This window comes from Notolepis coatsorum, assembly GCF_963971535.1.
Source record: "Notolepis coatsorum genome assembly, contig: SCAFFOLD_2270, whole genome shotgun sequence".
Classification (NCBI taxonomy): domain Eukaryota; kingdom Metazoa; phylum Chordata; class Actinopteri; order Aulopiformes; family Paralepididae; genus Notolepis; species Notolepis coatsorum.
The window spans coordinates 520-12500 of record NW_028171033.1 but is presented as its reverse complement, the minus strand read 5'-3'; the positions used below and the strand labels follow the sequence as shown (position 1 = coordinate 12500).

Sequence of the window (11981 nt, the reverse complement as noted above, 5' to 3'; positions counted from 1 at the left end):
GACTAAACACGTTTCGCAATTATGCCACAACAATGTGGAACGCCCTACCCAAAGCTAGGGGTAACAGTACTGTATATTTGAATACCGTTTATGTCACAAATGTATCAGTACTAAATACCTATATGTCCCTATGCCATAAATGTCATGTATGTTGTGTATGTCATAAATGTCTATATGAATTGAAAATGGGGGACCCTGATGGAAACAAGACAAAAGTCTTTCTCTGGTCTGCATCCCCTTAACAATTGTATGTATTGAGCCGTACTGTATTGTACCCATTCTGCAATTTGTTAAATAAAGTTTTCATTCATTCATTCATTCACCATCTTGCAAGTTGCAACGTTGTTTAAGATATCAATCAAAGCATTGCAACGTTAGAATAGTTAGGATATCAATTGTGCATGAAAGGACTATATTTATATTGTTTGATTAGTATTATGAGATTCCCTGGCAGATTTCGTACAGTCAAAATCCGTTGATCAACTTGAGTTTCAGTGAACACATTGGATTGCACTCACCAAAGTCTGCGGTGGTTGAGATGTAGTAACGTTACGTTAGTCCAGTTGACTCCAGCAGCGCCTCAAACATGTTCTTTATCTCGTTTCCATGTTGTATATTAATTATCTCTCCAAGTAGTTGCTAAATGGTTTGTTAGTTTGTTACTGCGTTCTTTTTATGTAGATTCATAGCGAGCGTCCTCTTGTTGTTTACTATAGAGAGCGTCTATTTCTTTCCGTAGCCGCATTTCTGGTTTGCGGCGCATTTCTGATTGGCCAGTGGCCAGACTCGCCTCGTATCATTCTACGCGGGTGGGGATGAGGATGATAATAATAATAATAATAATAATAATAATCACTACCGCTATCAATCTACGCCGTATATAACGCAAATAACGCAGTGACGAACCATTCAGTAACGTAAGTAGCGTTACTGAATTTCAAAAGTAATGCGTTAGAGTACTAGTTGCGGCAAAAAGTAACTTCGTTTCTGTAACGCGTTACTTTGTAACGCGTTAGTCCCAACACTGGTCATAGGTGTGCTGATGTCACGCAGTGTCATAGGTGTGCTGATGTCATGCAGTGTCATAGGTGTGCTGATATTCTCCCTCCTCTCCCCTCGTCTCCCTCGTCTCCCCCCTCTCCCCTCGTCTCCCCCCAGGCCCCGCCGGCGCCCCTCAGCGTGGCGGTGTTCCAGCCGGTGCGTCCGCTGCCCGCCCTGCAGTTCCAGCTGGAGCGGGTGAACGTGGAGCACTGTGTGCCCATGTACGCCCCGGAGCTGGCCGGCACCGTGAGCAGCCTGGGCCAGCCCTCCGCCAACCTGCTGCACCACTGCTACGCCCACTGCTACCTCAAGGTGGGTCAACCTGCTGCACCACTGCTACGCCCACTGCTACCTCAAGGTGGGTCAACCTGCTGCACCACTGCTACGCCCACTGCTACCTCAAGGTGGGTCAACCTGCTACCTCAAGGTGGGTCAACCTGCTACCTCGAGGTGGGGGAGGCCTGCTCTACTCTGCTACCTCGAGGTGGGGGAGGCCTGCTCTACTCTGCTACCTCGAGGTGGGGGAGGCCTGCTCTACTCTGCTACCTCGAGGTGGGGGACGCCTGCTCTACTCTGCTACCTCGAGGTGGGGGACGCCTGCTCTACTCTGCTACCTCGAGGTGGGGGAGGCCTGCTCTACACTGCTACCTCGAGGTGGGGGAGGCCTGCTCTACTCTGCCACCTCGAGGTGGGGGACGCCTGCTCTACTCTGCTACCTCGAGGTGGGGGAGGCCTGCTCTACACTGCTACCTCGAGGTGGGGGAGGCCTGCTCTACTCTGCTACCTCGAGGTGGGGGAGGCCTGCTCTACTCTGCTACCTCGAGGTGGGGGAGGCCTGCTCTACACTGCTACCTCGAGGTGGGGGAGGCCTGCTCTACTCTGCTACCTCGAGGTGGGGAGGCCTGCTCTACTCTGCTACCTCGAGGTGGGGGAGGCCTGCTCTACTCTGCTACCTCGAGGTGGGGGAGGCCTGCTCTACTCTGCTACCTCGAGGTGGGGGAGGCCTGCTCTACTCTGCCACCTCGAGGTGGGGGAGGCCTGCTCTACTCTGGTGAGCACCCGAGCCGGGGTCAGGTTCTCCGCTGCAGTGAGCACCCGAGCCGGGGTCAGGTTCTCCGCTGCAGTGAGCACCCGAGCCGGGGTCAGGTTCTCCGCTGCAGTGAGCACCCGAGCCGGGGTCAGGTTCTCCGCTGCAGTGAGCACCCGAGCCGGGGTCAGGTTCTCCGCTGCAGTGAGCACCCGAGCCGGGGTCAGGTTCTCCGCTGCAGTGAGCACCCGAGCCGGGTGTCAGGTTCTCCGCTGCAGTGAGCACCCGAGCCGGGGTCAGGTTCTCCGCTGCAGTGAGCACCCGAGCCGGGGTCAGGTTCTCCGCTGCAGTGAGCACCCGAGCCGGGGTCAGGTTCTCCGCTGCAGTGAGCACCCGAGCCGGGGTCAGGTTCTCCGCTGCAGTGAGCACCCGAGCCGGGGTCAGGTTCTCCGCTGCAGTGAGCACCCGAGCCGGGGGGTCAGGTTCTCCGCTGTTCTCCGTCCCTGCAGAGCTGGTTAGACTGTTGTTGCACTCCGCTGTCTCTCCGTGTGGGACAGACTCCAGGAACATTCCCGTTGGTAACGGAAGGCACAGCGGGTCATCGGACCTCGCGTGGTTTCATCCAGACCGTCCCCGGAGACTCCCGTGGAGCCAAAACGGCGCACATCCCATAATGCCGTCATAGTTTACAAACAGTAAAAGGGTCTATATAGACTAAACCGTCCGTGTTGCCTAGCTACTCCCCTCCGCGGTGCCGTGTTTACATAGCAACAGTACAGCGGAGCGCACTCCTCCGTGGCTGCGGCTGCTGCGTCTGCCCGTCGCTCCTCCTCCTCCCGCGTCTGTTTCTAATCCCTTCTCAACGAGGAGGATCCGTCTGTTGGACGCGGTTCCACCTTCCGCCCGCGCCAGGTTTGTGTCTGTCTTTGACGGACAGAGAGAGGAGCCTGGAGAGGGTGAACTCTCTCCACGTCGCCGTCCTCAGAAGCCGCTGTTTCTGCGAAGGCACCACCACGTCGGGCTCTGATTTAAAAACAAACAAACAAACAAACAAACGGACAGACGCTAGCACCTTTCGTCAATGTTCTATCCGTTTGTGATAATTCAATCGACAGGAAGTGGGTTTTCCCACAAGATTCTAATATTGAAAAGCCTCTGGCATCAGAGGGTTGTCATAATACAACTTATTCACAAATTAACGAGAATGCTGGCTGTATGATGGAATTAAATTCCACTTTCTGTTACATTCTTTTGAATGTAACAGAAAGTGGAATTTTATTCCATCATACAGCCAGCATTCTCAAAGTGTTTATATAATCATTGTATAAATTGCCAGTTTGTAGTATCATTATTCATGCTGAAATCTCAAGGTAAGGGGCAACAATATCTCACTCTAGCAGGGTCTCTTAAACCCAGACATAGTAAATTACTGGGATCCAGTCACTTATCAAGTAGGGCCTCACTAACGACAGGCCTGCAACCCATTATGGGTGACGAACCTTAGTTTAAGAAACTATGCTCTGTGGTATTGTTGCATACATTTTTTTTTTCCCCAAAAAAAAAAAAATCTTTCCCTCATTCTTCGGATCTCAAACTGTGGGGGGCGAACTGCAGGGGGCGCACGGGGGGACGGGACTGGGGGGGGAGGGATCTAGTTCTACGGTTGTTCCACTTGTCCCGTGGAATGCTGGCAGGGCAGTGACGAGAGGTCTGGCTATGCGAGACTATACCAGTGGAACAAAACAATCAGAGCGGAACAAAATATAAATTCAGATCTAAATACAATGTGTTGCACACGAAAGATGTACACAAACACCGTCGCTAGGCCGCCGTCACGCCACATCAGTTATATCACCTCTGATAGCGAGCGAACCGACGCCGTGTTCGCTACCCGACCAGGGAGAGAGAAAGGAGCAGAAAACAACTAAATGGAGATGTTTTTTGACACCGTCGGCGGCGGACAGACACGCCGACGTGCCAGCAGGTAACGCTGACAAAGACAAAAACAAGAGGCGTACTTTTGCGTGAGAAAGTAGTTGTTGTCGTTTTGTTTTTTTTCTTAATCCAATTTAAAGCGGTTATCTCTAACTCATGATGCCTAATACATGCACACGTCACAACGGATGGAGCCTCGAGTTTAATGTTTGAATGAAAAGAGACTAGTAGAGAGAAATACAAAATAGATGTTGTGGTATTTTATTTAAACACATTCCTGACTACATACATATGGCCATTTTCAAAGCTCTGTAGAAAAACATTCAACATATATATACACATATATATATATATATATATATATATATATATATATATGTTGCTAAATGTTTCCACTCACCAGGCCTGACTGAAGAGGCCTGTGTGGGCCGACACACGATACGCATGTTCCCATCCTCATGGTCGCCCTGCACTCTAGCCCGAGGTCAAAGGGTCGGCTGCACGGCCAACACTTTTAACTCCAGTCCAAATTGACCCCCGTGACCCTTTTAATGACCTTAATGACCCTTTTTACACATGCTCATAAAGTCCTAAGCACACAGCTTCCTGATGGCCACCAGCCCACCTCCACCCTCCGTCCATACACTTCACCCTCAGCACAATACGCCCGGGACGTCTTCAAACGTGGCACAGGTGGGAGAGCTCGCTCCATTTTCAGATCATTCATTCATTCATTCATTAAAATCTCTTATTTTCGACTCAACATAATCGTCGAGGGCACGCCCCTGATTTACAATGACGCTGAGCATACAAAGATAATAAATACACGATGAGTACAATACAAATACAATAAGTGCAATCACAATAAAAATGTGTACAATCAATTAAAACAAGTACAGATTATGGTGGCATGGTTGGTGATCAAGGATCTAAGGATCAAAGGATACCAAAGTATTGAGTTTTAGAGTGTGTTTGTTTGTACGTGGACACTCCTCTAGGATGTGTGGAGAACATCATACTGGCTGCCAGTGGAAGCTAAGAAACTAAAGTTACTCTCCAAACAAACAGGTTTTTAATACACACCACAACATGGCAACAAAAGTAGTAACTGCATACGCACTGCAGTCGTTTTGACAAAAAACACACTTATTCAATCAATATCTTTAATGAAAGAATAAAAGAAAAATAATAAATAACCTTACTGTCTTCTACTGTCATGCACTTTTCCACTAAATAATCCTCCTTGGCTATATTACTACCTATTATAATAATATATCGCTACTACCATGCACTCAACACTGCAGCGGCCAAGTCTCAACACGGGTTGATTGTTACTCAGCTGATAGAGTTGTTCCCTTCCTGCGGACTAGTCGTACAGAACTTGTAAGACGCTTTGGTTAAACGCGTTCAGCTAAATGACTACATGTAAATCATGTCGGTCTGAAGCAAAGTAAAGGCACAAGCATCACTGTTGTGGATGCTTAACCCTTTCACTGCCACGCTACATAAGGTTAACCCTTTCACTACCACACTACAGAAGGTTAACCTTTCACTACCACACTACAGAAGGTTAACCCTTTCACTACCACACTACAGAAGGTTAACCCTTTCACTACCACACTACAGAATGTTAACCCTTTCACTACCACACTACGGAAGGTTAACCTTTCACTACCACACTACAACCACACTACAGAAGGTTACCCTTTCACTACCACACTACAGAATGTTAACCCTTTCACTACCACACTACAGAAGATTAACCCTTTCACTACCACACTACATACGGTTAACCCTTTCACTACCGTCTGTAGTGTGGTAGTGAAAGGTTAACCTTCGGTAGTGTGGTAGTGAAAGGGTTAAAACTCTTGTTGTGCATGTTGTGGTGTGGATTAAAACTAATGTAAGTAAGCTAATGGCTTGAAGTATAACTCCTACATTCAGGAAGCCAGGTCTCTCTGGAACAGCCTGGTCTGGTAGCCGCCTGGCTGTGGCACATTCACCAGGCAAACCCAACGGGATGTTTGCCAGGCACACTTATCAGTCCTTATCACAAGGTCACCGCGGGGTTAACGCTCCACTGACAGGGCGACCGAGGTCCACTCTGACCAATCGACACCCGTGTTCACCAGGGTCCTTGCTGCCCCCCCTGGGTTCTCCCTGCCCCCCCCCTGGGTCCTGGCTGGAGGTCAGGCCGCTCGCAATTCATTCCGCTCAGGAAGTGGTTTGAAACGAGGATGAACGCCGGCTTATCTCTGTGTGGTTTATAGACAGCGGGCTGTCGGAGAGAGAATGCGTCTGGCCGAGAGAGAGAGAGAGAGAGAGAGAGAGAGAGAGAGCAAAGGCCGCGCGTCGACCCACCGACTGTGGGACGCTGACAAATGTACTAATGATTCCACCTGTGTGTCGTAAAGGTAGAGCTTAATGCTCCATCCGTCTTGCTGCAGTGCTGCTGCGGCCTGGTCACATTCAGACTCCTTTGGTCGTCACGTGATTTAGTACCTTTTACAGCAAGACAGAGTGGAACTCACTTTTGTTGTTGTTCCTCGACAATTCTAACAAAGTGTGCAGATATTACACTATATAAAGAGAGGTTTTTAATGGATACTGGTTTTGAATGGATGATTTGCACTACATCTCTACCTCATTTTTGCATTTCGTTTGCATTTTGTACTTTAGTCTGTATGTTGTATATTTTGTAGTGTTTGGTCTTTAACTCTTTAACTCTTTCACTGTATGAAGCACCATCTCAGGAGGCTCATGCAGAACCAAGCCTCTCACTGTAACGTAATCATGGACCTTATGTGACAAATAAAACAACGTGAAACTTGCAGAAGGGGACTCTGGGGCAGCGGTGGGCTCAGGAGGGAGAGCGCTCGTCTGGTAATCTGACGGTTCTCCCGTTCAAATCCCGGCTCATCCCCGCAGCGCGTCAAGAGTGTCCTTGAGCAAGACACTTAACCCCTAACGGCTCCCTAAGAGCAGGTTGGTGCCTCCCATGGCTGCCTCCGCCATCGCTGTGTGTCTGTGTGTGTGTGTCTGTGTCTGTATGTGTGTCTGTGTGTGTGTCTGTGTGTGTGTGTCTGTCTGTCTGTCTGTGTGTGTCTGTGTCTGTGTGTCTCTGTCTGTGTGTCTGTGTGTGTGTGTGTGTCTGTGTGTCTGTGTGTCTGTGTGTGTGTGTCTGTGTGTCTGTGTCAGTGTGTGAGAATAAATACATGAATGTGAGGCAAGTAAGTTGTAAAGTGCTTTAGATTAGGGATGTCCGATATTATCGTCCGATATTGGCATTAAAATGTGATATCGGAAAATATCGGTATCGTTTTTTTTTTTTTTTTTTATTTAACATTTCCATAACCTTTATTTACCCAGGCAAGCAAGTAAGAACAAATTCTGATTTTATTTATTGTCAAAAGTATGCATAATGTTGTGTTAATTCCACGACAAGAGATATGTAATGTTAATTACCTGAAATTATTCAGTTTTTTGGGGGGGGGGAACCCTGCATATATCGGTATCGGAAATTAAGAGTTGGACAATATCGGTATATCGGTATCGGTAAAAAAGCCAATATCGAGCATCCCTACTTTAGATGAAGCGATATACACATGCATCCTTATATACAGTCCACTCACCACACCGTACCTCACCTTATATACAGTCCACTCACCACACTGTACCTCACCTTATATACAGTCCACTCACCACACTGTACCTCACCTTATATACAGTCCACTCACCACACTGTACCTCACCTTATATACAGTCCACTCACCACACTGTACCTCACCTTATATACAGTCCACTCACCACACTGTACCTCACCTTATATACAGTCCACTCACCACACTGTACCTCACCTTATATACAGTCCACTCACCACACTGTAGCTCACCTTATATACAGTCCACTCACCACACCGTACCTCACCTTATATACAGTCCACTCACCACACTGTACCTCACCTTATATACAGTCCACTCACCACACTGTAGCTCATCTTATATACAGTCCACTCACCACACTGTACCTCACCTTATATACAGTCCACTCACCACACTGTAGCTCACCTTATATACAGTCCACTCACCACACTGTACCTCACCTTATATACAGTCCACTCACCACACTGTACCTCACCTTATATACAGTCCACTCACCACACTGTACCTCACCTTATATACAGTCCACTCACCACACTGTACCTCACCTTATATACAGTCCACTCACCACACTGTACCTCACCTTATATACAGTCCACTCACCTCACTGTACCTCACCTTATATACAGTCCACTCACCACACTGTAACTCACCTTATATACAGTCCACTCACCTCACTGTACCTCACCTTATATACAGTCCACTCACCACACTGTAGCTCACCTTATATACAGTCCACTCACCACACTGTACCTCACCTTATATACAGTCCACTCACCATACTGTACCTCACCTTATATACAGTCCACTCACCACACTGTACCTCACCTTATATTAGGGCTGGGCGATATAACGATAACGATAAATATCGCGATATATTTTAATAATCGATATCGAATATCGAAATAAAAAAAATCGAAAAATCGTTTTTTTTTTTTTTTTTTTTTTTGTGACCTGCAACAGGTCAGTTTTAAACCCAGAGACAGTGGACAGACTTGTCTTTCTTGCCTGCAACTTAAAGTAAATGGCTTTGCTTGTCCAAATGACAATACTGACCAAATTGAGATTTATTTTTCTCTTGTCCATTTATTTTGTTTGCTTTCTAATTTAAAATACAGTTTGAAACCGTCTGTACACAGTAGGCTATGTGTGCTAGCAGAACTAGACTCCAGTCACGAGTCACGGTGCACATGTGCGGTGGTTTGTCCACCAAAAAAGCGCCAAAAGATCGAAAAGAAACAAGCAGAGCCAGAACTGTTCAACTCCCCTGGAGCCACAGCCAGCAGAGAAGCCGGTTTACTTTAGCTTTTAAACCAGCTGCAGCCTGAGAACTGGAGTGTGAGGGGATGTAACACTAAAGATGGCGGCAATGACAAAGAATTGCTGCAAAATAAACATACATCTGTTGTTAAAAAAAAATGTAAAATCCATATCGCCCAGCCTCACCTTATACACAGTCCACTCACCACACTGTAGCAGCACGTACCTCGTTAGGCCGTTCCTTTCCTCTTCCGGACGCTGAAACATGAAGATAATTATAATCACAGCTAACGTCTTTCCAACGCAGAAGCCTCCCGAGAATGTGCTTCTTCATACAGTAAAAAAAAGTTAAAAGAATAAAGACTATACAAAAGAATATACAATAATACAAAACGAAAGTACAAAATGCGAGAGAAAAAAAACTAAATGCAAAATGAGGTAGAAGAGGTTAGTGCAAATTCTGTAGCTTCGTAACGGTATTCTACTGTATGTCATGTATGTAACGGTATTGTACTGTATGGTCATGTATGTCTTATTAGAGGTTTCCCTCACAAGAATAATGAAAGGTTCTGAGCATCCAATTGATTTCAAGTATCTAAATAAAACGTGTTTTTCTTCTAAACGAAAGCCCCTGCTCTACTCGTCTCTCTGTGTGGAAAAGAGTGTTTTATGGTCATGTTATGAACACGGTGGGATATTAACACCAGACACATGCTGACAAACGTTAGGCGTATAGCTGGTAAATCTAACTTAAAACATTAACGTTTAACAGGTAATCAGTCCATCATATAGACGGGTTCCGCGTTCGTTCAACAAAATAGAAGAAAAAAAATTATAATAATAAAAACTGTAAATCGTGAGACCGTGAAAAGTGGCTGCTGGCGAAGTTTCGTGGATCCGCTCTCTTTTTTTTGGCCGCGAGAAGGAAGAAGTTAAGTTTCCCCCCTTCCTGTTTATGAAATATCCCCCGAAAGGGTTCGGCGTGAGTTGTATTACGTTTCCGACATAATCCGTCTGACGGATGATGACATTGACTCGCTGACAGGTGAGCACGCGGTAAACACGGCTGATATGATGTTCCTCCCCTGAACCCTGCCCCCCCCCCCCCTCCCAGTCCCGGTCCCCATCAGCACCAGCCGCGCCGCAGACAGATCGGGTCAGATCGATTTAGAGAGAGGAGAGGGAAGTGACCGCACGGGCCGCGTGCCGTAATGCATGTTGTCTGTTCAGGAGCCGCGCGCTCAATGAGACCTGACATGTTTTCACTGAGTGTCCAAGAACCGGTTGTAGCCTGAACGCTAACCATATCCACCCCCCCCCCCCCCTCCGCTCTCCTCTACCCCCCCCCCCCGCTCTCCTCTACTCCCCCCCCCCCTCTGCTCTCTCTCCCCCCCCCTGCTCTCCTCTACTCCCCCCCCCCTCTGCTCTCTCTCCCCCCCCCTGCTCTCCTCTACTCCCCCCCCCCCTCTGCTCTCTCCCCCCCCCTGCTCTCTCTCCTCTCCCCCCCCTCTGCTCTCCCCCCCCCCCCCTGCTTTCCTCTACTCCCCCCCCCCTCTGCTCTCTCTCCCCCCTCTGCTCTCCTCTACTCCCCCCCCTCTGCTCTCTCTCCTCTCCCCCCTCTGCTCTCTCCTCTCCCCCCTCTGCTCTCTCCCCCCCCCCCCTCTGCTCTCCTCTACTCCCCCTCTGCTCTCTCTCCTCTCCCCCCCCTCTGCTCTCTCTCCCCCCCTCTGCTCTCTCTGCTCTCTCCCCTCTGCTCTCTGCTCTCCTCCTCTCTTGTCTCTCTTTTTTTTCTCTCATCTTTCTCTCTCCCTCACTTCTCTTTATCTCTCCTTCCTTCTCTCCCTCTTCTTTCTCTCCCTCCCCTTTCACCATCCCTCCCTCCCTCAATCTCAACCCCCCCCTCTTTTTTCCCTCCCCCTCCCTCCCTCCCTCCCTCCCTCCCTCCATCCCCCTCTGCTATCTGCTCTCCTCCTCTCTTGTCTGTTGTCTCTTTTTTTCTCTCATCTTTCTCTCTCCCTCGCTTCTCTTTATCTCTCCTTCCTTCTCTCCCTCTTCTTTCTCTCCCTCCCCTTTCACCATCCCTCCCTCCTCAATCTCAACCCCCCCTCTTTTTTCCCTCCTCCCCCTCCCTCCCTCCCTCCCTCCCTCCCTCCCTCCTCAATCTCAACCTCCCGCTCCCTTCTCCTTCTCTCTCTCTCCGTCCCTTCTCTCCCTCCTCAATCTCAACCCGCTCTTTCTCTCCTTCTCTCAATCTCAACCTCCTCTCCGATCTCTCCCTCTCTCAATCTCAACCTCTTTCTCCCTCTCTTTCTTCCCTCCATCCCTTCCTCCCTCTCCCCTGCCTCTGCATCTCTTTCTCCCTTTCTCTCCCCCCTCTCTTCTCTCTTCCCCCCCTCTCCCTCCCCTCTTTCCTCTCTCTCCCCCTCTCCCCCCTCCCTCCCTCTCTCCCTCCCTCTCTCCCCCCTCCCTCTCCCCCTCTCTCCCCCCCCCCCCCCCCCCCCTCCCCCCCCCAGGTGTTTGGGTTCCAGGCTGGGCTGACATGTCAGGACAGCACGGGGAGTTTCCTGCCGCTCACGCCCATCATCCCGTCCTTCAGCACCGCCCTGTATGGCAAGCTGCTGCAGATGCCGTCCTACTGGTGAGTGGCAGCCGCGCAGGCAGGGATGAGAGGGATGATGTGTGTAGTACGTACATGCGTGAGTGTGTAGTACATACATGCGTGAGTGTGTAGTACGTACATGCGTGAGTGTGTAGTACATACATGCGTGAGTGTGTAGTACATACATGCGTGTGTGAGTGTGTAGTACGTACATGCGTGAGTGTGTAGTACGTACATGCGTGTGTGAGTGTGTAGTACGTACATGCGTGTGTGAGTGTAGTACGTACATGTGTGAGTGTGTAGTACGTACATGCGTGTGTGTGTGTGTAGTACGTACATGCGTGTGTGAGTGTAGTACGTACATGCGTGTGTGAGTGTGGAGTACGTACATGCGTGTGTGAGTGTAGTACATACATGCGTGTGTGAGTGTGTAGTACGTACATGCGTGTGTGAGTGTGTA

General features: G+C 48.9%; 1 protein-coding gene across 1 annotated transcript in view; it reads left to right on the top strand.

The window, feature by feature from the left end:
- Positions 1-11560, top strand: part of LOC311248359 (intermembrane lipid transfer protein VPS13B-like) — a gene marked incomplete at both ends in the record, with an annotated part of 20125 nt that extends 8565 nt beyond the window's left edge. Inside the window, 2 exons of the mRNA XM_084339254.1 lie at positions 1159-1353; positions 11436-11560. Coding sequence (XP_084195380.1) covers positions 1159-1353; positions 11436-11560 — 320 coding nt within the window. The remainder of the gene's footprint in view (positions 1-1158; positions 1354-11435) is intronic.
- Positions 11561-11981: the final 421 nt, after the last annotated feature.